General features: G+C 45.9%; 1 protein-coding gene across 5 annotated transcripts in view; it reads left to right on the plus strand.

The window, feature by feature from the left end:
- Fas1 (fasciclin 1) overlaps positions 1-27,369 on the plus strand; it is a 231,060-nt gene that overhangs the window by 118,097 nt on the left and 85,594 nt on the right. For all 5 annotated transcript variants that reach the window (XM_071790226.1, XM_071790228.1, XM_071790227.1 and 2 more), the window contains exon 2: positions 22,207-22,342. In XM_071790226.1, the coding sequence (XP_071646327.1) occupies positions 22,207-22,342 (136 nt within the window). The remainder of the gene's footprint in view (positions 1-22,206; positions 22,343-27,369) is intronic.

Here is a 27,369-nt window from a genome sequence, read left to right on the forward strand (position 1 = left end):
GGTAACGGAGGCCACAGGGTCGTTTCGCGAGACGACGGTGGAAATCGAGCAGCACCAGCCTCCCCGGAGATCTTCCTCCCGTTCTCCCTTCTCTATCTCTCTCTCTCTTTCTCTCTCTTTCTCTCTCCACCTCACGTGAGAGAGATGTAATGGTGCGGCGGATGGTAGCGCGCGCAGTTTCGCGTCAGCCTTCGATCACGAGCGATCACGTAGACGCTCGTAAGGAGAATATCAAAAGGGCGTTACGTGCAACGCCGTGCAACGTTCCTCGTCACGATCACGGCGATGTTCCACTCGTTCGTTCCTGCCTCCTCGGCGCGAGCGACCTAATACGCGCGAGTAGATCGCGCGTATCAGAAAAGTTTTCCGCCTTCTCTCCCATTACGGCTCTCCCGCGGAGAGTACAACTAGTCGGATAAGACAACGGGAGGTACCTCGGGCCCCTGAAATTTATCTCCGGCGCTCGTAGATTCTCTCATTCGACTCTCCCGCTATACTGGAGGTATAGATAATGAAATTATTTGGACGACGTAACGCGAGAGCGAGCATAAAAGTAATACAACGTAAGACAATGAGAATTACCCATCTCAGATTAAAGTTAAGAAGTGCGTTCCGGAAGTTACATGTATAGCTTAATACAGGTATCCTTCGCTTTTCGAAAGTTTACTTTACGCCACTTGGCTTTTACGAAAGACACATTAGTATCTGATTTTTTTGCTAACTGAAAGAAACTCAAAGAGAATTTTCGCTTTTACGAAAAAAAATTTTCTCATATAAATTAATATCTAATTACGTAATTACTTCTTCGCTTTATGTCATTTCGACTTATAAAAAGTTTCATAGGAACGCCCTAGTTTCGGTGGGCGAAACCTGTATATACGATAAAAAAAAGCTCTCGATCGCTCTGTAAAAAGACGCGTATGATCATAGTTTGTCACAAAATTCAGTTCATTTGAAAATTAAATTCTGAGAGTAAGCAAAATGTAGATATGTATTTTCAAATGCTTCTGACCAAAAAAAGAAAGTTTTTTTTTATTCTCACGCGCTGTTATAAACTGTACTGAAATTTACGGTCAATTCACGCTTTTACAATCAAATACGTTTTCTCATCCGCGGCGCGCCGCCAAGCATCGATCGATTGTAGACTCGGATCGCGTAGCTGTCCGTGGAGTATCAAAAATGCATTACGAGCCGGCGATTCGACTGTGACTCATCGACGCCTTCCGTCACATTCTCCCACCGCCACAACGTTATCGGAGACGGCGGACGGTTTTGTTTTCTCGGACGATCGATCCGCTCGACGGAACTTTCGCCATTAACGAGCTACTTCCGTCGCCCCGACACCGTCCAGTTACCGCCAGCCGACGCGTTCCCTCAGGTGCCCACGCGATTTGTTCGATCCTGAGGGGAACTTCGTCCGTGAACAAAACCGAGGACGTGAGCGCAACGATGGGGGAAACATTTGTTACCGCGTTTTGGGGCGCCACTTCTCTCCGCGGCAAAAGCGAGGAGAATACACCGGGTGTATGTTTCAGCGTGAGGAATATGCAGGCGATCAACGTTATATTCCGTGTATATAATGTTGACTTTACGCGCAAGAGCGAGAGAATAACAAAAGCTACTCAGGCTACAGAGACTGTATCTTATATAAAATGCATATCTGTATACAAGCCCGCGGGCACTCTACATATTTATTCACGCATGATGTATGTATTCAAGACTCATCTACATTTTAACGTGATAGGAGAGAGAGAGAGAGAGAGAGAGAGAGAGAAGAGAAGGTCACGAAAAAAAATTGACGAAGATTTATTTTATGAAATTGGATCCTTGACTTTTTGCGATCTCGTGAATTGTAACCGAATAAGATTAGATTTTTTCCACTCTCAATGTATAGGTATCAGTCTCACACGAGCGATATTTCAAACGTTAGAGCCTTCACAAAGGGGGATCTCAAGCAATCTTCTTTATTGATTTGTACAAGAAGGATTCCTAAATAAAATCGAGGGTTCGAGACGAAGCGATTGGTGTACCGAGTATCTAGGGAAATCCTGAAAACTATCTAAAGATCTACACATTTACGTATGCGAGAGATTGCAGCCAACAGATATATAGATCTCCGGTGGCATTTAATACTGTACACTCTGTACAGGAAAGTTCGATGGAGAATGAAGTCGTGCGTGGAAGAAGCAACGCGGGGGAAAACGCGGGAATCGAGGCTCGGCTCGAAGATTTCGAAGACGAAGTCGTAGCGAGCGCCGTGTGCGCGAGCACTGGAGCGAGCCCGATTCGCTTCTCAAACTTCCATTTAATTACGGCACTAATTAAGGCGAACCGAAGTGAGCGTAAGCGCCAGTTTCATTATTCCGAGTTAACCGTAGTTGCCGAATGATCAAAGGACAGTCGGGCGAGTCTGGAATCCCACGCTCGCGTTTACCATTCCGGGCCGTATTAATCGCGGAAATCACGCCGCCGCGCCGCGCCGCGCCGCGCCGCCATGCACAATCCCCAAAAGTTTCCCATGGATCACGAGAGATTCCACGCGATCCTCGAATTCATCTATTGTGAATGACAACAATCGTGTCCGTCGTCTCTCCGGGTGCCGCGACCGCGCTTTTTTTTTCGACGGCGGAAAGAAGCGGAAGTGGCAGGATGACGATTCGGTTGCGGTTTATCCGATAAGCCGGATATATTCTCGGTGCTCGCGTCGCGTGTGTGCCCTCGGATCCCGAGGTGCGAACGAACGATTATCAGGATCGGATTAGGATTTGCATGCCCTTTTTTTTTGCTGTCGCAGCAGCGAGAGAGATAGCGGGGCGCTGCTGAAAATCGAACCGGAGCGGAACGCGCGCCGGCCGGCCGATAATGAAATAAACTCGTCGAAATAATTACGTAGACGGTGAAGGATAATTAAACAGATACGAACCGAGGAGATTAATCGTATGCGTCAGGCGGCGCGCGAAAAGACGGGATCTGATTAAGTGTCGCATAATTTCGGGATTAATTCCAACCTTACTTTCCGTCTTATCCGAAACCTCGAGATGTATCTATAGCGATACATTAAGCTACAATGAAGCGTAGGGATCTCAATTGTTTTCGGCGACGTTTCGTCGCCGCGCGTTTCGTTTTCCCTCGAAACGGGTATTAAACATTTTCAGGATTCCGGGGCCGATTTCTATTGGCCATTCGAGGCTCACGATTACGCGAGCGTGTGCCTTCGGCTCGATATACTATACCCCCGAAAGCAGAAACGTGTCCTCACATACTCGACAGGATCAATAGATGCCGTACGTGGTACACGTACGGCTGTCCTTCAGAGCGGCGGTATATAGTGGCAGATAAATTTGTCAGGCGTTTTCCCCGATGAGAGCCCGCCGTCCGCGTGCGAAATCGAATAAACGAAAAAAAAAAAAAAAACGTGGGGGTAGATGGAAAACTGATAAATTCTCGCGTATCGATCGCAGGTGTTATTTATCGCGCGATATACATTTTCCACGCTCAATGACCGGGTTTCGTAATACGTAATACTTGCTATTCGAAATAGTAATTAATTCGGTCAACGCTGGAATTTATACGAGTATAAACTTTCCGCTGTATATATATCCCTTAGCGCCGGCGGGCATATTTGCCATAAACGAGACTATATTTCATTACACGTTAATCTCATAAATAACTCAAAAACAAAGTTTCGGGATCGCTTTAATATAGAACGCTGGTAGCAGCGTGGAAACAATGATTATATTTCATTAGCGGCAATTACGGTCTATTATGGGCCCCCGCTGTCTACACGAAGGCCATTCTACCCTGCGACCATGTTAACTAGAAACTTGTCATGCTAGTGACTTCACTGTGATAATCGCTGCGTAAAGTTATCCAATTTCATTGCGTGTTTGACGAATTTGCACCGGAAACTCGTGTCCCCTCTTGCTCTCGCGTGTGAAAAGTTCCGTGTGCGAATCCTGCGTCTTCGAGACACTATAACGAGATATCGAAAAGACGCTAATGTCAAAGATACATAGGATTTCAACGTATATATACAAACCTGATCTGTGAGAATTTTCCGCGTCGCTTTGCACGGCTTCCCGTAACTGCACGCGTATGTAAACGCGACTCAGAAAATTAACCGGCAAATATATCCCGCGCGAAGCGAAGTTACTTCTCAACTATACGGTTCACGAACGTCAGTAACGAACGGCGGAACTGCAGTACACTTCCACGTGGCGGGCACACACGTTGTGTGCTTTTGCGCCGGTACTTGTGCCGAGGCACGAGCACGAGCGGCGCGCATATAAGATATGACCTAATTCGATATACGATCGCCGATGGAGCACCTTCTTGTCTTCACGACGATTAAGAGGGCACTTTCGTAAGTTTCCGAGAAGACGGTATAGCTCTCTTGTGGTTACCACTTGAGGTTTCCCGTGTAGAGCGATATAAGTACGGAATCTCAAAATGCAAAACATCAGTCTGCGGCTTGTTCACGAAAATTCACGGAGTATCAAGTACCGTTGTTATTTATCCAATTTAATGCAGCGAGGAAGAGAAATGCGAAATTATTTTCATAAGAACGCGCAAAATTTGTGCTCACATTTGCATCTCCATTTGCATCGTTGACGGGCGCGGTTGAAAGATGACAGGAATTTATTGTTCCGCGCGTACAAACACTTGGAAAACCCTAAGGCCGTTGCCACGATTCACCTATCTCCATTTAGTTCCGCGGACCCGGGGAGTAATTGCAGGACAATATTATTCTTCGGGAGTGTGAACCAAGATGTTGACATTATTAATGTAGCTGGGACGGTAAATTGATCGCCGTCGCTGGAGGATCGTGACGTTAGTCCAAGGTGGGAAGGGACCACCTCTCGGGTTTCCCTCCCACGACCGTTCCTTTTCCTCCCCGATTATTATTATTTTCGTATCGCCACCGCGGCGAAGGGGTTATCGTCGGCGGCGGCAAATGAAATTTGTTAATTTAATTGGATGTGCGCCGCGCGTGGCCGCAAATTTGCGAAATGTCTGAAAGCGCGACACGTCCGTTTTCATTTTCGCAGTCGGACATTTTCGACAGGACGACGTCGCGCCGGGTAGTCGATGGCCGATAATCTCGTCGCGCGCAGTAGGTACGCCGCGCGCGTAAACAAACGCCTAAATTTAATTTCGCCGCGGCTCTAACAGGGGAAAATAAATTAAACGCCCTCCCGCGACGACTGCAAAATGCATACGCGCGCGGGCTGTGTAAATGCGCTCTCGCCGATCGTTTTGTCCCGCTCGACACGGGGAAATCGGCGAAATATAATCGTCCGCTTCCGCATCTATCGAAATTCTTCATTAAACGTCGCGTTTTAATTAAAAACGTGCGGACAGATCGGGAACCGTAGTTTGCGCGGTCAGGTGTTTCACAATATTATACGATACGTTCAAAAATGCAGATTGCCTATCCTCAACGTGCAAAACGCACACCCGTCCGAATGTATCTGCGAGGCGTTTCGTTCGTGTCATACGCATGCACAAAAGGGATAATCCACCCTCGAAATGATATATATCCGCGATTACCATTGCGCGCGGAAATTATTTCGCATTAGCGAATCGCGATGATCCGGATGATTATGAACTTTCCGCCTCGTCGACTTCTGGATATCGAACGTATTGATACGCCTCGGCAACGTATTGACACATCGCGCTGGAAATATCGGCCGGCACACCTCGGATCCCCTCGTAATACGCCGACAAAGCGGTTTCCAATTTTCTCGTTACGAAAGAGAATCTATCCATCCGCGAGACCGTGTCTCGTCGTCGGTCTCTCCGCGCGCCCGAGATGGGAACGTGCCGTGCGCGCCGTCGTTACGACATCCAATAATTTCCGATGATCTTATTTTCACAACAAGAAACACCAAATTGGCTTTCCACTTACGCGAGCTTCAATTTGCCACCTCCGCGCGCCACCTTCGCCGCCCGTTTCTCTTTCCGTTCATTCGTTTCCTTTCATCCCCTTCTCGTGTTATTCGATTCCTTTCGGGCAGAGCCAGCCGCGTTCTCTCGGTTACTCTTTCCAATCTGTCCTCGCCATCCTCGGACCGATATCGGCTTTATTACGTTTTCACGTCTTCGTTCGTCCACTATTTTCGCCGATGGCGACGCATCGACGTCGCCTTTTGTCCTGCGTAGAATGAAATCTGCGAAGGGTCACGATGAAAGGGCCAATGTCCCGCGAGTGCCGATCACGTAATCATTTTATCGCGTTGTAAAGCCGGCGGCACACAAAACGAAAAATTTCCGGTTGCCGTACTCGCGAATTGTATCGCGTGCGATATACGAAACGGGGAATCGCTGCGGATTCGCTACACCGAAAACGCTAACGAAAAGAAAAGTTGTGATACAGATCGCCGTCGCGATTAGTTCGTGCCACTTGCAGGTGGAAAATACGACGAGATCTATCACCGGGAGAACAGGCAACGGGCGTATCTGTAAACGCTGCGTGGAACAGCGGCAGTATACGTACGAGTAGAGCCTGCCTGCAAAAAAGGACGGCAAACAGAGAACGGGTTTCGCGTGCCGCGAATATTTCAGCACGATGTAACATAATGCACGATTGCACGAAATACCTATAATTACGTTTGGTCGAACATGTGTAAACGCAATGCGAGTCGGTGCCTCGCGGATCCCCGCTTGTTTATAGCGTATTGACGCATAAATCGTACCACCGGCTCAGTTTATGAATCCCGCATCTAGCTGGCGGGAGCACGATCGTCGCTAATGGATACGCCGTGTAATATTTATCTGATAATTACCAGAGACATCCGATAATTCAGCCCGGCCGCGTTAAACACTATCAGCGCCCCGGTCGCTGATTCCCTGATTTTAGTTAACATGATTATCGCTAATGGATATGCGGCATAACACTTAGGTGCTAATTAATAGACACGTTTCATTAGACCCCTTCATATTAGAAAATACAGTTACCCGAATGTTGATTCGTTTCTCCCCTCTCCCTCCTCTCTCTCTCTCTCTCTCTCTCTCTCTCACTCATTTAGGGATAGTGAATTGTAAATAGAATATTTCACATGCATGTCATGCTTCGCAATTATTTGATCCTTGCAATCATGCAATTAAAACGCGACAATTTCTTCTTTATTCTTTTTACCTTCTACTTGGACTTTAGAACTTCCAATTTTTCTTTCTGTATATTCGCAACCGTCATTCGCTAAACCCGCGGAGCTTTTTAAAGCTCTCTTTATTCGTCCGCATACCACCAAAAATTTATGCAGACCGCATGGAAGATTCACGCGCCGAGGAAAATTATGAAAGGACGCGCCCTAGGTACCCGGCCACTGCCGCGCCGCTACCGCTGTGCTGCTCCTGTTCCGCGTCCAAGAACAGGATTGCAAAGTCTACTCTAGCGACTTTTTTGTTGCACAGCCGGCTAAATGTATGGATTCGAGAAGAGGGAGAATAGGAAAAATATGCGTTTTATATCGTGTTTCAAAAGAGAACCGACCGCGATGCAACGGCGTAGTCGCCACGGTGCGTACGATTTCGTGTTTTTTTTTTGCGGGGTTGAAAAAGAGTTGTACCGAGTTGTGTTCTGTCGCCTTTGAAATTCGGTGCCGACGGCATTTGCTGCTGCCAAACTGCCTACGGGCATCGCCGCCGCCGATTTCTGAAAAGGACGTTCATTGGTAAAGTAACGTCGCCAAGGGGCATTCCGCGCACAAAGCGTTACATGGTCGAATAAATGTCCGTTGAAACACGATGTGCAAGCAATCTCTTGTGACGCGCAACGTATATTTTATGAATTTTTTTTCCCGAAGGAAAACTAGAGGAAATTTCTTACATCGCGATGCTTAGCGCCTGTTACTTTGCTTGCACGCGGCGCAAACGAGATGCGTTTCAAAAGGATGCATAAATAAGACTTTGAATATTTAATTAAATGGAGGGTTCATCATTCTATGTAGGATCTGTAGCAAATGTGTTCTTGAAAAATTTCTGCAACTTTACAATATTCATATCTACACACAAGTATAAGTCGTACAAGACTAGGAAAAAAAGAACAAGTATATAGAACGTACAATATGAAAAATGGAGCGCAAAAATATTTTAGACGAATTGCGCGATATTTTTCTTTCAAGAAAGTATAAAAATCCGAGGTGTTTTGTTTGGTGTTTTGCTTATACTTGTGTTCGTATGCAACTTGCATTAGAAATAGAACTCAATTTTTTTTAATAACAATTATTTTGAATTTTTAAGTTCGTGATTTCTTAGATAGCAAATTTTCGAATACTGAAAATGGTCGCTAAGAGAAATAGGCGCGATATATAATAAAATCAGGACATTTTCCATTTACTTGTCCTTCCACCGCTGATTTTATTATCCTTCGAGGTTTCGCCGACGCGACGGTCTGTTTTATCTTCGAGGAATCTTTTCGCCCTTGAGAATTCGATCAGCAGAACATCCTCAAGCAATCTTTCTGGTCGTCAGCTGAGTTCGACGTTAAAACGAGGTCAGCCGATCCCGGGAGCTGCTTTTTCAGGGTTATCGGATCATAATCTGTCCCGTCAACTTTCCTTTTCGACGATCGTCAAAGCAATAAAAAGGGAGGACAGTTTTATTGTACGAGAAATCGCACGGAAAAGTGCGAAGGGCGAGCAGATGCAACGCAGACAGAATCGGGGATTCCGCTCGTGACAGTTGTCGTTTAATTGCCGCCGGGTATTAGGGATACTCAAGCACCGTGTCACCACCCTCCGATGTTTAACGACGACGTAGAAAAGAGGTCCGCGGATTTTTGCGAATTGTCACAATAAGTGCTATATTTACTTACTGTCTAACCCTAATCCATTTGAAAATCAACAACTTTATTCTCGGAAGCATGGGATATGCGCAACCCTCCCTCTGTTCGTTAATAAATTTTGGAACTTTGCGATTACTGAGAACCCCTGGGCCAGATAGCCATCTGTCACGTGGTGCCCAAAGGCATCCGGCAGATTCCGAAATGATAGATGAATTGATTAAGATGTCAGGTAGATACATTGATACTGTATTGAATATATTGTCACACGGAGAACGTGAATATTTATTTCAATGATAAACTACATGCTTTGCACAGAATAATTAAAAGTCGCATATGTATGAGAAAAAAATCATAACGTTTAATTCGAAAATAATTTTATTCCAACCTTTAAATCCTACATGTATTTTTGCACATGTATTTAAAAACTGTTTATACATCACTTTTTATTTAGTGATGTATAGTGATGCATCTCATATTTTTTCTCGTTTAAATTATTTATTTATTTTATTATTTATTGTCGGATTATTTGTTACGCACGATCTTGCACGATCAAAATATCCTATTTTGCGTCTGATGAAAAGGGCAGGATTTTGAACTACATAAGCTTATACGTATAGATTCCAAACAGGCACAAAAGAATAGAAAACTTTATTACTTCAGCATTAACGTCGATCCGCGACAAAAAATTCATCGTCGCCGAAGCTTAAATCGCCCCGTTGAGAAGCCGAAAGTCTGCGCGCTGTTTTCCGGCGTCTACCATTCGCACGCGAAGTCGCCGTTGCAGATCCGGCTCGACGTCCAAAAACATATCCCCGACAGCTCGACGATCTCCGGAGCGTCGATTCCGCCTGACGTTTTGACGCTACAAACAGCCACTCCGACACGCCTCGTTGCCGATAGCTCTCGCACAAAGAAGACGCGAAGTGAATCGGGCAAAAGTGCGCGCGCCCCGTCCGTTCCGATGCGGCGCACCCTCTCGCGCGCGAGACGACGGGATAGATTTCGCGATACGCTACGTTGCCGGCGATCAATCCTCCCTTCGTCTCGCCCCGCCGCGAAAGTTGGCTTCAAGTCTCGTTCGAGTTTTATTTTATCGCGACCCACAGGCTCCGATATCCCCGACTCTTTGGAGTCGCCTTTCGACGACAAGTCTCATCGTAATAGCCAAACACTCTCTGGGGCGAGTGAAGGGAAATAGCTTTGCCATTCGCCCTTTGCAAGAAACGTTCGCGAACAGTTTCGGTCCGCTTTTTGATGGAGTTTGCTAGGTTTGTAGAGCAAACGAAAATGATATTGATTCTCCGCCAGGTTCAAGTTAGGAAAGTTAGAACCGCCTGAATCCGAAAGAGCATCCGAGAATCGTTCTCTTTTTAATTCTGAGTATTTCCTATCCTATGTTTAACATCGTGAGATCTTTATAGAATTTCTTTTGGTCTCTATTAGTTTCGCTAATTAATCATCGCTTCGTTTCTTCCTCAAAAAGACAGTTCTTCCATTAATTGAACAAATGGCACTTATGTCGCTCGCTTTCACAGAATTATTAAATCATCCGAAGAGTGTTATTTCCCGAGAACGAAATAATACGTGCGTGCCGACCGGCCGAAAAGAGCGAGAATTTTTCCAGGGAGAAAAAGACGCAGACATTGTTACCAGAGAGTGTCCCAGTGTTGCGCAACGGCGTCCCTGAAAAGGTTAAAGCAACCTTTCAGCGAAAGATCCCTTGCCCTTTCGTCGTTAAGGTCTAAAGCGGGGGGAGAGGAGGGTGCCGCGGAGAGATTTCCATTCGGAGTAAACGCGACTATAAATCAAGCCGCGCGGCGCGGCGTAGCGCGCCTAAACCCTCGGAGCGGATGAGAGAAATTAATCAGCGACACGAGAGCCGCGCTAATTGTTTATTATTCCGCGATCGATGACGATATCATTCTTATCGCCGTGTATTCCGTCGAGCGGACAAACGACCGTGCCGTTATTACACGATTGTTAATTACCATAAACGTAATCCCGCGATTTAATTAGCTAATGGATCGCGAAACGTATCGTTTAATCTAATTATCTTGTATCAATTTATGGTATTATTTCGCATGTGAAATTCGGGCCCGAGCTCTCTTTGGATTGCCAAATGCGCGCTTTTTGCAGACGCATCTCGAATAATATACCGCGGAATGCGGTCGTATTGAAATCCTAATCGTCTCCCCGGTGGGTGCCTTTTGAAACAGCGCTTTTGTTTAATTACATACCGCTAAATTGTACGTTCTGCGCGTCACTTTATCGCTTGCAGTTTATTTTGTTATCATCTCTCTCTCTCTCTTCCTTTTCCCCCTCATCGTTGCGCGCACTATGCATACTTCTAACCGGTTATGCAGTTATACATTGCATTGTTAACAGAAAACATTTCAAATAATCCGCATTTGATTTTTCTCCTCTAAAAAACAGCCACATAATGGTTGAAATTTTACGGCATTTTGCTTTTTTTGGCGTTTGAATTCTTTAGCTCGTTTGGTACCCCGATTTTTTCAATTCTTTTTTACAACTACATTTTTAAGCCCTCGAATACGTCAATAATACGCGTTTGACGCGAATGTTCGTGATGAAAATGGCTCGTCGAACATGATGGGGTTAACGTCGTCCGCGTAGCACAGGTTTACGTGCAGGCTTCGGTCCCTTGTTTACCCGCTCCTAAGGATTCCTTCCACATTCTGCCGTTCTCCGAAGTAAATCAAGTTTCATCCTGTTGAGAGGTTTCGAACCCCGCCATGTTTCCCCACGAGCCTTTCGTGGATTCGCGGCGTCGTTACTTACACGACGTTTATTTGCCCGGCTTTTAAACGAACCACCGCGCCGCGCTCACGCTCACGAAACGCGGAACTACTAAATCAATTCCGTCGTAAATATGCCGAAAAGCTCGAAGTGCCGCGCGCTTTTTATCGACCGGACTGTCAATCGCGATTATCAGACATCAAAATGGCACGCGGCGCAAATTGAAACATTCTTCGATGCTTTCGAGCCTAAAAGCTCGGAATCGCGAATAGTATTTTAACTGCAATAAATATTTTTAAAAAATTGAATCTATTCCATTTTCAAAATGTATTTTATTCCAAATAATAGATTCGAGAGTGCGTTCCACGAATACTTTGTCGTTGAAATCTCGAAATATTAACAGAAAAAACGCTCATTTAATCCGTATAAATGTAAAAGTTATATTGATTTTATTTTTATCCAATGTAGAAAGATATAGCTCGTTCTCCAATGCAAAAGAGTATCAAGAGGCAGAACAAACTTCAACGAGAGCGCAACGGAGACAAAGAGACGGGGAATAAATAAGAGCGGGCGGAAAACAAAAACGGAACAACCTCGCGTCGAAACGAAAGAGAGAAAGAGAAAGAAAAGAGAGAGAGGGGGAGAGAAAGTAGACCGTTTACGCGCCTCATCGCCGGCCAAAGGAAAAATAGCGGAAAAATAGAGCACCGGTGCGCAGTACGTCGCGCTATAGCAAACACTGGTGTCGCGGATAAATGGAAAAACGTTGTACGCGGCGGAGCGAAACGTCGACAACGCCGACGTCGACGCTGACGTCGACGTCGATGGTATCGCCGGACGACACAGGCCGGCCGTCGAAAATCAAACGCGTTTCAAAACGTGATCCGGAAAGCGGAATCGATAGCCCCGGCCGGCGCGGCGGTCGCGCGCGTCCCTGATAAACGTTTCATAAATATTCAAATGTTTATACGCGCGTGCACCGGGGTGGACAGAGGCGCGTTTAGCGGAGGCTGTCGCGTCGCGTCGCGTTCTGCCCGCGTTGCCGTGACCGAGGACAGATACGACGATAATGAAGATAAACGAGGAGCGAAGTTCCTCGTGGGAATAGCAGATCACGCCCGATACCGCTCGCGCTCGGCCAGAGTAAATCGGATATGCGACGGCGTAGGGCAGCCGCAGCCGTGAAATTACCATCTACTTTGGCCGAAACTAGTTTGTCGGAGATTCCGTCGGAATCCAGGGTCCGTTGACTCGACGTAACATATAGATCGACATCGATCCTCGATCCTCGACATCGATCGGCCAAAAATCTATCGATCCTTATTCGAAGTATAATGTAGAAAAGGAGACAAGTTTCTGGACGTTAAATATCAGATTTATTTTTACATGTATTTGATGTATTTTTAATAATATATAATGGAAAGGTAAGAAAAGTGTGACACGTGTCATAATCGAATAAAGTGGAAGACTAGTGGAAGCGGCTAGACTAGTTTCCGAAGTTTCGGACTTTCTAGGAAGAAGGAATTGGTGTCGGTGTGCGCGCACCCTCTTTTAACGGAGCCGCAATCAAAGTCGTTCGATAAATCAAACTCAGTGAAGTTTTAATTGATCGCGGCCTGATCGGGAGACGAGGTGAGGTATAGCTGATGTCCTTCTCTCTCCCTCTCTCAGTATCACTCACTCACCCACTCTCGCTCACTCTCCTTCGCTTCCTCGACGCGCGGGAGCTTCCGCTTCTCGCACCGTAGACATCCAAAAAGTAGGCGGGTTATAGACTAACTTTGCAATAAACTCACTCAATCAAAGTTACCGCGAGAAAGTCTGCGCGAAGAGCGTTGCAGAGGAGCGACGAACGAATGTTTTAATTCGTGATTAAGTTCTTAAATCCTCTCGACTTGCCTCTCGAACTCTCGCGAGTCCGTGCATCGTGTATAAAGATATATATATATATATCGCGAGATCCCAGGATTCACAGTTAGCACGTAGCGCAGAAATGTAAACAGCGCGTTCTCGATTGAGAACGTATTGGAAACGTCTCCCAGCGCGCTCTCTCTCGATCGGTTTCCCGCGCATAAATTAATCGCGAAACCGCGAAGAACTTCCCCGATGGAGTCCTCGCCAAGTCGCGTATTCGACGCCACCGGATGGGGTCGCGCGCCATTGTTACTTCCCGATTCAGAGTTCCCTTCCGTTGTATCGCTTACGTTAGCCGATTGCGAATTCGACGGTGGCGGTCGACCCTATCGATATTCAGTTGCCGAGCCGGTTGGCTTTAATGGTTATACTGAATATTGATTACCAATTAGCGGCATAATTACCGTGAATTCTAATTGTTAACGAGGTCTGGGACCGCAGCGTGCGAACGCGCGCGGCACAGAGGGGTTGGAGGGAGAGGGGACGATAACACTCGACTGGGCAATGTCCGGTTGGATTAACAACCGCTTCCTTGTTTTTAGCTTCCTGCGACGCCGCGCGCATCGTCACGAGATGCGTGCTAAATTATTTAGCGTCCTGCGTACGCGCTTCCGTTTCGATACGGCTGTGCCATTAATTACCGCTGCCGGATTAACCCCTTAAGGACGTACATCGTGAATCCCACTGAAATCCTCCGGGGGTCATCCCCATTTAATTGATCCTACCGAGAGTACATTATTACTGCGCGATCGCCGCGAAATATTGATGGTAATTAATTACCACATTATATTCGAATGAATTTTTCGTTACCTTATTGTGTTGTTGCGCGAGCAAATCAATTTATATAGAATTTAATTAATTTCACGGATATTAAATCGGTGATTGATCGATGCGTCGGTTTCTTCGGATAAGTTCAAAATTACTGAATATTTTTCGCATCTTTCTGTTTCTGAATTTTAAGGTTTTGACATTTTTATGTCTAAACTATTAATATATAATATTTACATGAGTATTCTGAAACTTTAGAATCTTACACTCTCTAAAATCTAATCGCATCGATAAAATCAAACAGAACCTTCAGAATATTTAGAGTCATTCATCGTCAGCTATCCGAAATTTTAATGTTAAATGCCTATATGTGAAAACATTCGGTTTGCCGAGTCATAAGGGAGATGAATAGATCGTCTTACATCATCGTGCGTCAGTCTCCTCCACGGTCCTCGATACGGAAAAATGCTTCGCGAATACGAGGGCTGGATGATCGATCGACGAAGACGGAAAGTCGCAGGAGACGGCGGCGGCGGTCGGATGACTCGACTCTCGACGACGATGGTAATTCGAGAATTTTCATATCGCTAAGTAACCAGCGCGCCATCCGTTTCGGCATATAACATAAATAACCGGCGGGATGGCCCATGATGAATGTTCATCATCGCGACATGAAATATGTATGAATCGATCAAGCTCATTTTTATTTCCAGCGACAATCGTTAGGCTCGAGTCCTCGCGACTATTCTTTCGATTAAACACGATCAATATCTGTGCCTCATTCTCATTTCTTACTTTATTACCGTTATAAATCTGTTGACCCGATCCCCTTTACTCAAACATCTCTGATGAAGAATATCCAAGCGAGAGATTACGACTCGAGAGACGATAAAAATCGAAAAGTTAAAGAATGAGTGTCAGTAATGCGAATGATTCGGCGCATGGTGACCACGAAGTCTACGGAAATCGTGAACCCTATACGATAGGGTCGGTTTTGAGGGGTCGTTTCGATGGCGCCAGTCGGCAAGCTAGCCTCTCTCCCTCGTTACCCGAAATTCATTTCTCTCCAGGTTATTTATAAGGGGACGATGCCGTGACGATGAGTCATAGTGAAATACATTTCCCGGATGCTGTTCGCGGAAAATTATGACCGACAAGTACGCGACGATCGGAAAATTATGCCAGCCATATGAAAGTTTAATGGACGGCGCTTAATATTTTAGTGTAATGACATTTGTGTGCCATATATCGTGAACCATAATTACTTTTACGTAACATGACAAATTACACACAATGTTAAATGGAAACCCCATAAACCCGTCGATATCATATCGATTCGCGCGTTCTGAATTAATATTTAAAATTCCGCCAAGTAGAACGACGTTTTAAGCTGAGCATGTTCAAATATATTTTGTGGGTCATTATTCTATTTACAACCGCCTGTTGTCGATAATCGCGAAATTCAAAGAAGATTAACAACCGTAAATTCGTGGGACGACTTGGGAGTAATTAGTTCATTCATGATTTCGCCGCTGTCCCATACTTTTTCCCGTGTCCCAATCTTTTTAAACGTCGCTACACTTATCGTTTAACCTCCCGCTGCCCCTTGCATCACACATCACGCTCTCAGGCAACTCCCGGAGGCGAAATATCGGTGGCGCGAGTAAGTGCATCGAGATATTGAGATGTGACCCACGTATTCAATATAAGGGCTTTTACCGGCTCACGCTTCCGGGGCAAAAGCAACCCTCGCCCCTCCTCTCTCTCCCCCCCGGTTTTCACGGTATCCTTTTCGCCGCCTGTGGCAAGTCGAGCCCCTTCTCCTGAGCGACCAACGTGTGCGTTTTCGTACCAACGCGCACTCAATTTACAATGGAATTGCTTCAACAGGCCATTCTGTATAATGCGCCCAATAATGCATCTATGCAGCGTTTTCGATATGCATGAGGCATCGCGCATTCCGTGTATACAGAGCGCCCCGAAACTCAGCGACGTCGCTTTCGTCTACGAGGAGATCGCTTTCGTTTTTAGAATCGACTTATCTTTCGACTTCTATCTTCTTGCTCGCTTTCTGTCAATATTTAATATCGAATGTCTTGACGAGTATGTCTATCAAGTTAATATTTTACAAGCTATATCGGTGCCACGAATGCAGTTTATATCCTTACATGTCTAATCGTCAATTTCTCCTTATCGATTAGAGAATTTGATATTTAATGCGTCTCAGAAGTAGATTGGAAATTGATGGAAGAACTTGTAACCGACAATAATAGTGATAATAATTTTAATGTCACCCGATGTATCGCTGGGAATGTAAACGCGTACATACGTGTATAATGCATAGTAACAAAGGCGTTATCGGACGGAAGCCAGGAGCGCTTAATGGTCCCGATATCGAATCGAATCGAGAAGTAATTTGCACGTAGTAATAGCACAGGGGTATATCAAAGGGAAGCTGCAGCATGGCTGCCAAGGTGTTGTTCTTGGCTTCGCGATGTCGCCCCCTTACGACGGATACATCGGGGACGATATTGGTCTCGATCGCTACTGCATCGAGACGACGCTCTTGCGACTGCTGCGTCAAAATGATATTGCTCTCCACGTAGTCGTCCCCGAATACATTCGACGCGAGTCTCCTTCCGTTGTACGCGCTGTTCAAATGGTTTTAGATTGAATATTTTTAAGGGGAGAAGAGACAGAGACACGGGGAAATGCGCGACCATTAATCTGCATGCGATCGCGCGCGCATCCGCATGCATCGCCACGTGAATCGCACGGATGAATCACTTCGTTGGATAACAAACAAATGTGGATAACGGGCACACATCATCGTTATTGTTAATGAGTCAGTCGCCGGGAGTAGGCGATTGCATTGAAATCTACAAATATTTAGCTCTCATACATACTTGTCGTTACAGCTTTCTCTCCCTTGATGTGTGTGTGTGTGTGTGTGTGTCGAAAATTAAAATGTTTTATACATTTTCAGCGACGCGCTAGAACGGCGCGCTTAGAATATCCGCAAAATTCTATCGGTTTAAATTTTCCTTTTATTTCGCGTCGCACACTGATTTCCGTTCGTGAAAATGTATTCCAAGTGTTATAACTCAGTGAACTTACGAAAGGCACTAAAGTGCGCTCGTACGGACGAGCTGACATAATAATATGCAGATTAATCGCAGCTCTTCGACGCGTGAGTGTAATTCGTGATGCTCTCGCCTGAGTGACGATACCGTTGACTCATAAACGGCAAGGCGGCATCTCCTCCCGGCGCCGAATGAGAGTTCAGCCATTCGCATAAATGTTCGTATTCGTCGAGGGGCGCGCCGAGCAGACAATAAAAGGGAGAGAAGCGGCGATAAACAGCCCACGCGATCAGAGATGCGAAAAGTTTAAGAATGTCCCCCAATGTACGATATATATCTTATTATTGTAATGGACTTAAAGGTGATGCACGATTCTCGTTCAAGCGCATTTGATCAGTGACTTATGTAATATTTTATAGACAAAAATTTTCACTTTTTGTCGCTCGCACGTTTCGCGATGCCTCTTGCCAGGATAGAGTTCATGAACGAAACGAGAGACAGGAACACGCACGAATCGAATGTGTCCTTATTACCGCGACCGTAAAGAATTTAAGGCGCTATTTTCGCGACGAAACGCCGTGGGAAACTTTCGACATATGCTCACGTTAATTAAATTTCGCTCCTCCTATCTTACGGCGAGCGCAACTCGATCTCCTGTCGTCTCGTATTAAACCTCGCTCGTAAAAACGCGCAACCGCTCGCATTTCTTCCTCTCTTTTCCCCGTTTTCTTTTTCCCACGTTGATTATAATTAAATATAATTACCAAAGCGCGCGAGCCGGGCTTTATTTCGTTCGCGATGAAGACGCGATATAACGTGTGACGAACCACGAGGAAGTATGTTTAAAGCGAGAGTGAAGACTGTAAAAGATTTCACGAAGGGTGAAAAATGATGCCAGATTTCGGGGGCGAGATTCGTAAAAAGATTACGGAGCCCGAGAATCACGCGAATAACTCAAATGCAATCGCCAATTTCAGCAGCCTGTTATCTAATTGATTATCGGATTGTCGAGTAATGCTTTTTGTTACGCGTTGTAACACCGACGTATCAGATATATGAGAATTAAAGTAATTATATTCTTTTCGCTACGTTGCATCGGCGTGCGCAGTAAAAACAGCGTAATAACTAAAATACAAGCGAGATACGTGGAGCGTTCATTAAATATTTTGCCGTAGCAAAAATAGCGAGCACGGATTAAGCGGAATCTAAACCGGTAACATAACGCCGCGCTGATGTATGTCGTGAGATAAAATGCCCCAAAGGGGTAGAAACGTAGACATGAATTAAGATGTGGAACATAACATTAAGATTCATGTCTCGCTTATTTATTATACGCGTAATTTTAGCGCAAGGGAATAATTCTCCGCGAAAAGCTGGATTTTACGCAGGATCGCTTGTGATTTCGAAAAACGTCCGGCCGGCCCGTGTAAATTCTTCGGGATCTGTTCTCGGATACTGCGCTAAATGTATAAAGTTTCGGAAAACGGAGCACGAAAACAATATCGCGTTTATAACGAGCGACGGCAAACGTCGTCGCTGCAAATTTATCTTCTGATCGCGCGCGATATTTCGAAAGCATGTTAATGCGATAAAACGGTGCCGGGGAGACAGAGAAAGGAGAGAGAGAAAATAGAAAATATATCTTGGTGTGCGATTTAATTTAATTTCCATAGTCGACTCGTACCCGATGCTCTGGGTTGCCGACCCGACGCGGCTGCGCTTCATAGAATCCGTTTATCCCCTGTTTAACCCATCAACGCGATGCGCGACGCCCGCGCGCGATTGTTTTTACCCGCCAAGGCAGAAAATGCGAAAACGGAGCGTTTACAAATGCGCCCGCATTAATAATACATAATATCCTGCCCTGTGCTCGGCGCACTCGGTTAAACGTCGCTTTTGATGCGAACTGAGAATCTCGTTAGTAAAATTAATAGATACGCTCGAGCGCGAATCCATATGGAAATGTTGGTTTATTTTGACCGTCAAAGTCCGTCACGGAAGCCTTTTCCTATTCAGGAATCAAGGACCTTATGCAAGTGTTTATAAAAAAAAAAGCTGGGATAAAGATAAAAGACGCTTTATGCCCGTTTTCGCCAACGGTCGTTAACTTGAACCTTCACTCACTCTTCAGTTTAATTCACTCTTTGTCTCTTTCTAACAGTCTCTCTTAGAAACAGACAAAGAATGAATTGAACTAACAATAAAGTTCAAGTTCAACGACGTCGGTGAGAACGAGCATTAATCGTTTAGATATCTTTAGTCTTTTATTCTTTTGTGTCGTGGCAGTTCCAAGGAGCCAGGTCTCAAAATTTACAATTTTAATAAACTTGAGTTTTTTTTCATGACTCGAGTTCTAAAATTACTAGAATAGTTGGTATTGTACTTGATTCGAGAAAATTTCTGTCCCTATACCAAGACAATCGACACGCGAAACACGATGTCTCGATTACCGTGCAGGGAAACCTTTTTCTATCCACAGGGCTGTTTTCGCCTGTCCCTTTCTCCTTTTGTCTGCTACCTCCCAACCAATCCCGTCGGTCTGGCGGGCTCGCCTCGACGAACCAACTCGCATTAATTGCCGAGAGTCACGACATGTCTCCATTACTCAAGAGCTTCGTTAAAGGGAGGCAAAGGGGATAAGAGAGCGCCGCGAGGATAAGGGGGCGAGGAAGAAAAAGGAGGTCGCAACCATGTTTCACCATTATTTTTCACAAATTGGGCTCGCGTCGCCGTTATCCTTAACGAGAATTGAACTGGCCCCCATCGCTCGTGGAATGGAAAAAAAAAGATTTCCTGTTTATCGTCTTCGCGAATTTCATCCATTCATTAGATCTTCGTTCTTCTCCGAATACGTCGCGTCGGGTTATTTTTGATTTTGAGACCTTGATTTATATATCGCGCGCGATGTCGATCAGCATAGAATATAGAAGCTAAATAGACCGCATCCTCGCGTACAGCTTCCACTAATTAATCAGAAATTTCCTGCCGGCACCGCCGCCGCGCCGACCGACCGATGCAACTAATAGACCCTGCTCCGAATCTCCCTACCAATTATCCCACCGTGTACTAATTAGCATATATGACCGTGGTAACAAAGTTTCCCGCCTCCGACAATGCCGTCCATGGCCTTACCACGGAAACTTACCACGGCTTCAATAATTCGTAAATCCGCCAACCGCGCGGTTCACAATCAACATTTAACTTCGCGTTTCGAGGTCTTTCTTGATGAAATTTAAATCAATATCTTTAGTTAAATAACATTTTGTTATTTTTAACTACCATGCACGTGTGTCGAAATTTATTATTTTATCTCCATTAGTTTAATTAAACTAACATTGTTTTATTTAAATTAACGACAGAACAAAAGCAGTGATGACCTATATAGAAATTATAGTTAAAAATGACTCATACTGAATATAATATGACATTAACGAATTTAACGTCAAAACCAAACGAGTACTTCTTCGTATTTTTGTTCTTGAATTTAAAAAGGATATTGTGGGCAAGTTTAACATTAAATAAAACAAGTGTTCATTACCAAATGTAGGACATTTGGAACGTGGACTACAGGGAAATACGAAATGCGAAATTACTCTATTAACTCCGGCAAAGTCGAAAGACTTGGAAGATTGAGCGTATTAGAGCGGGGGTTGTTACGCGGCGGAAAAATTACCGACAAGGTACGCCTCCTACGTACGAAACTTTAGCAGTTTATTATAGCCGAGTGCCGACATAGTTCTCCCGGCAGTGCGGGAGTTTCAAGCAATGGGACGAAATAATCGCGTTTTTACGATACTCGCGCCGAGTTTTACGAGAATCGGAAGCCTCGGCGACGCTTTTGTGCGGTAAAACTTGTTCGAATACCGCACGCATCATAAAATTGACAAAGCCGACGGTGGCGCAGGTTTTATCATACTATCCGGCATACTTTCTACGTCTAACGCGAGCGAATTCCTCTACTCTACGTTCTCCAGAGCGAATCGTCCGCGTTCGGATAAATGTCATGCATATAAATGCCGCGAAATATCGCGAGTGCTGAATTAAATCTCATTAATATGTTTTGTTTTACAATATCGTTGCAGAATAATAATTATCGTTATAACGGAATAATTATATTAAATCAAAAAGGTGGTTGTTATCATTATATGGCAATTTATCGCAAACCTTGAAAAACAAGATTCTAGAAATACGAAAATGTCATGCGAACAGCTTGATAGTTTTCGGTTTTCCGCGTTTTCATGCGTTTTTACCCTCAACTCGATCCCAGGCGACGCGACGCTCGACAGAAGGAGGAGGAGCTGGTACAGGAAGGGTGACTCGTAATACCCGCCAGTAGATCGGACTTTACATCCGGCTAATTAAGCATTGATAACTAACGAGGTTCCTTTGTGCCGCGGCCACCGCGGGAGATGAAAGTCCTCGGAAAATTTCAACCGACACGTCGGATTAAATGCTTTAGCGCACGTGCTCGTCGAACCCGAGCCTGCAACTCGACGTGAACTACGACTTTAATCCCCGTTGACGCGAATTGCTCGGGGCATGTTCCCGCTGGGTGTGGATTTTTTTTCTCCTCCCGCTATGTAGAAGAAGGGTTCGCGTAAGAGCCTGACGTCGGAAGAGCGGAATCGATCGCTCGTATACCGGGCTCGTTTCCTGCTTTATCATGCGGAGACGATGATTAATTTAACGACTTCCTACAACCCGGCCCTTTTGAGCGCGGCGAGCGATTGTTTGATTTTGTCAAGGGTGCGCGATTGAGGGTGCGCACACAGGATATAATACCGTGAGCGTTTTCCCTTTTTTTTTTGCGTATATCGCCCGTTAATTGGTAGTACCGATTAGCAAAGAGATAACTAGATCGAACAGATTGTAAAACCGTATTCCGCTTTCCTGTTTCAGTTTTACCAGCTTCTGGAAGCCAGTCAAGTGGCCAATACTACCCTCACGTACCGCCACGTGACGGTGTTCGCGCCCACTAATCGAGCATTCCAGAAGTACAATGGCAGCACGAAGAATTTGGTTTTGTATCACATGTGTGAGTAGAACATTTATTTTATGCAATCTGACAGTCTAAGATAAATTTAAATAGAAATAGATTGAGATATAGACATCAAAGTTGGCGATTTAGTACTAGCAAATTATATATTTAATATTAATGATTGCAGCGAGACTATAAAATCTGCGATTAAATGAAAAGCTGTGGAGATATATTTATAATAGTAGCGTATTTCATAAACTAGCTTTTAATAGCGTAACGGAAGAAAGAGTTATCGTGATACGGTATTTGAATCCCCAAGCAGAAACTACGAATTTGCAGAATCAACAAACAATCGAGAAAATGTCATTATCTCCATCATTGTATCGCGCGGCATTCCCCGAGATAGGCCAGTACGACGCGCTGGAAAATTCTCGACACGGCCGTGGAAACTCAATTTCCACGGTTTGGCGGAGACCGCGCTCTCTGCCGCCGCATCTGCATTATTTCCTTTCTTCCAGTCCAGTTTTCGCGCGCCAGAGTGCATTAACTCCGCCGAGTCGAGTTTCGGTATTTCATCCTTTGATCTCTCGACGAGCGGGCGGACGAGCAGGGCGCGGGGCAGACGAGCGCGCGCGCGCATGCATCCATAATGCATCCGTCGCGGCTGCAAAGCCGCACATCGGATCGGAAGGCGCATTCGATATGCGCCGGACGCTTACGCGCTTTCGTAATTCAGAGCTTCTTCGATGGTTTGCGAGTGTATAACGGAGAGCGGCGGCCGGCAATCCGTTATCGACGTATCCGCATTTACGACCGTTCGGCGTCCGTTGGGGCATTCATCGATGTAGATCCTGATATTCCTGATAGAAAGGGAGCCCCCGGTGGAGAGGGAGGGGGTGGACGGGCGTTATTGCGATTGAGCGTAGCTGACTAATATCGCGCGAGCGTCAGCGAGCCAACGCGTCAGAATCCGTTCACATTAATGCATCCTGTTGCACTTTATCGCGCGCCAGGCGGAAATCGAAGCGAGTTCGCGCGCGCACCGGCAGTCGCATTCTCGCGAAATTGCTCTCGTTCCGGGGAAAATCGCAGAGGTAGATATCCCTTTTTAACATTCGGATATTATTCCGGGGTATCTAAACACGTGAATTTCTAAGTTGATAAGGCGTCAGATAAAAAAAAAAAACAGAATTTATCAGTAGTAAAAACTCATATTTTCAGCATCATTTCGTTGTACTTTAATCAAAATTTTCAGAAAAAATTAGATGTTAACAAGCTTCTCGTTTGAAGCTCAAAAAAATAGGCGTAGCGCCGCCGCGCCGCATCTTTATCTCGCCCGGCCGCGTCGTGAGTGGCGCATCGTAAGATCGTCTTTAATCAATGGGGACGCGGCAAACAACCTGCTCAATCAAAATCCTTATTATCCTTAGCGGGTTATGGTAAACGCGACGACGGGCCTCGTTAGGCGCACCCTCGTTCGTCCCGCCTCGCTTCACCTCGCCTCGCTTCGCCTCGCCTCCGCGCCGTCGTCGTCTTCGCGTCCGCGTCCGTGTTTGCGATGTCGCGCGGTGTGTAATTTCGACGTGCAATGTTTGCGCTGCCGCACGGCAGGATGGCACGGCGGCAACGCTTACGCGGATAGTCGCATCGGCGCCGCGCCGTGGCACGGCGCCATCGATCTTGACGAAGACCCGAAGGCAAACACATCCCGTGTAGGGCGACGCACACCACCGTGTGCCCTCCCAAGTGCTTACGTTAAACCCGGCGATAAGAAAAGGCCGCGCCTTCGGCCACAACCGGCCACGCCGGGAAATAATTAATCCGATTTGCGCGGCTAAGCCGCGCGCGGGCGCGCGCGCGCGGACCCTCGGCCTCGCACCGGAAAACGAGCGTTTCATAGTGCACGTTGGGGTTAGCAATATTACGCAAGCTTTGCGGCGAACCTGCCGAGTGACGGTCGTTATATCGCGTATACCTGGTACAGCATGGATATATGAAGACTCGTATAAAGTTTAAGAAAAAAAAGAGGATGCTTTTTATAAAAAATCATTGATTGAAGGCTCACTTTTATCACGAGCAGAATGATTCCGCATAATATTGTAAGAATGATAAAAATTACAACTATATAATCTATATTTGATTTTGTGCATTGCGATAAAACTTTCCTTTAATTTTATTTTTGTCTGGAAAAAAGGCTCTAGTTATATAATCTTTAATCTATAGTTAGTTATTTTTAGAAAAATTTCTTCTTTTGAGAGAGTTACGTTCGCCACAATAAAAGTATAATAACGTTGCTCTTTCATGGCGTTTTCAACGATGTATTCCCGCATAACTTATTCTTTAAGTCCGCCTTCCTATGGGGGACACCGTCGCGAGCTAACCCGACGAATTACCTCGGAGACCACCGTGGGAACCGTTCGAACTAAATAATCAAAGGTCGTAAGGTCGTCGACTCCGTTGACACGAGCCGCCGCCGCTGGATCAATGTTATTCGGCCCGAGGCGTTTTTTTCCGCGGAGCTGCAACGACGACGGGAGAACAGAGGAAAGGAGCGTGGCCGATGACGGGCCGCTACTTTTATTCCTCGTCGAATCGCTGCGTCTTATCCTTCTTCTTTTTTTTGTCTACGCCGGAGCGACGTATTGGAGAGCAAACAGCTCGAACGAGATTACCGCGTGCAAAAGACTTTTTACGAGACGCGTCTTGAAAGAGATTGTCAAGAATTACATTATCCTCCCTCTCGCTCCGCTATCCGCGCCCTCTCCCCCCCCTCGCTCTTCCGCTGCCGTCGTGATGCGCGGTAAATAAAGGACGTCGGCTTGCGATTTCCTCGAGAAAGCGATGGCGATAGTTATGCTCGCGTGACGCTGCAGACTGCATCGATTTGCAACTCAAAATTATTTACTGGAAGAAAATGTGGAAGAAACGAGTGGACGATAAATAACTTTGCGCAGCCTCTCTCTTGCTCCTAAAAACGGTATTTTTATCATGCATTTTTATAACCGTCTTAAGCTGCTTGTTACAAATCTTTTAGACCAGAAAGGAGATTTCGCACTCTAAGATATTTGCACTGACAACTTCTTAAGCGTTTAAGTCTCTGACGTTTTAAATCCCACGCTTTAGTTCCCGCACATTTAGACACTCTTTGTGCACTCTTTCGTCAGCTTGTGGTAATAAACTTAAGTCAAATCATGGCGAATTGACTTTGGGGCGCAATTTACTCGGCAGTAACTTCGGACAAACGCGCGATTCGGTTCCCCCTTCTTCTCGCGCCGCGAAATTCAGACGAGTGGAGAACTCGAGAGGTCGAAGCTGTGACTCCGTCCCCTTTATTTCTCCCCGAGCGCCGGGAGAAAAGCTCTCTTTATCTCGTCAAGTCGGCGCCCATCTCGCGGCACTTCACCTCGAGCGGCAACGAGAGGACTGACCCCCGCGTCCGTCTCTCATCGTCCCGCGCGGAGAGACTGCGCGGAGTCTGCGGCAATTTTGTACATCGCGAAAAGTTTCACAATTAGTCTTGGAACTTTCATAATTCCGCAGCTTAACCCGCCTTGTTTTGCGGGCCGAGCGTTACCGCGGTCGGTTTAATTTATCATTTCACTTCTCGCCCGACTATCGTTGGCCTCTCCTCGACTCGTCCCGAACGTGCTCCTTTTCTCGTCGCCGCCTTTCATCCTTGTTCGTCTTACGCAATTTCTCATTCCGAGTCGAATCTCGGGAACGAAGCGTTTTAATGAGATCTTATTCTCCGATTAGGTCCGGATAAAACCTTTTTTTGAACGAACTATAAGCCGCGTCTTACTTATATATTCCTCGAGCATTTTTAATTCGCCATTTCTAACGAGACTTTAAGATTTTTATACAAACGTCTGGCACGAAAATAGATTCCGAGTTAAAATGGTATATCGAAATAGCTCGATAGAAACCAGTCTGACTCTTAGAGCGGTCCGAATCACTTTAGTTGCCATGGACTTATCGTAAGATCTGGACGAAAGCGGCTTTGGAACGACAAAACGCACGCGAGAGAATAACGAGATAGATGTAGCAAACGGGTATACGGACACGACTGCAGGAACAACAGCCAAATAACCGCCAGGCATTATCCTATTAAGTACGTGGACGACCAGGCAAAGAGTTAAGGGGTGCAGGTCAGCCACAGTTGCGACTCACAGTAGTGCGAGCCATTCGCTCGCCGTTGTAAAGTTACATTTGTTGGCGAGATAATGCCCTGCAAAACGGCGCATTGGTGAAGTCGCGCGAGGTTAACAGGGGACATTTCTACGTACCGCACGTTCGGCGAAGTGATTTCGTTGAATTTCTCGAGGCTTTTCCTCCGGAAAAAATTGAAATTCGATCGGAATAAAAAAGGAACAGATTTCAGATCGATTTCCGGTTACCTTACGACAAGAGATTTCTGAATTCCCAATCTCGCACGTCTAGAATTTTTCTCACTGAAATACGCATCCCGTTATCGTCAGTGAACATACTTATCGTTTACCATTAAGAGCGTGCGGCTCCAAATAATTGAAAATACCGTAGATTTACGCGACGATTCAACATCTCGAGGCGCTAGACGAATCCAACGATTCGGTAGACTCGGTACTTTCATCCAGCCCGTGACACGCGACGGTGACAATGGCGGGTATTTCGACTGCCGGTAAATTTAGTCGCGGAAAGTTAAAGACTCTCGTCGCCTTGGGGACGGAGAAGTCGCGAGGAAGGGGTGAGCGAGAGGAAGAGCCGAAGAGAGGCAGAGGCTTGCGCCGTCGGGTGGGGGTAGGCCAGGGGGAGGGCATGACAAAGGAGGACGGTGCGAACTCTGGCTTCTAGGTAACTTAACTGCTCCTCCGGTCTTTGTGCGAAACTTAAAGACGCTGTATAGTCCGGGTATGGCGATGGCGGTGGCGGCGGACGACAGGATCCAAATTGCACGTGTACGTGTATGTGTGTGTATGCACGCGCGCATATGTATGTGTCTGCCGACAACTTTGAGCGAGTCCCCGCGAGCAGGTGAGGGGGTTGGTTACACTGTACTCTACGTGCCGGAGAACAAGCCGCTCGGGCGTCTGCGACACATCCCGTAG

Source organism: Temnothorax longispinosus, chromosome 10, assembly GCF_030848805.1.
Source record: "Temnothorax longispinosus isolate EJ_2023e chromosome 10, Tlon_JGU_v1, whole genome shotgun sequence".
Classification (NCBI taxonomy): Eukaryota; Metazoa; Arthropoda; class Insecta; order Hymenoptera; family Formicidae; genus Temnothorax; species Temnothorax longispinosus.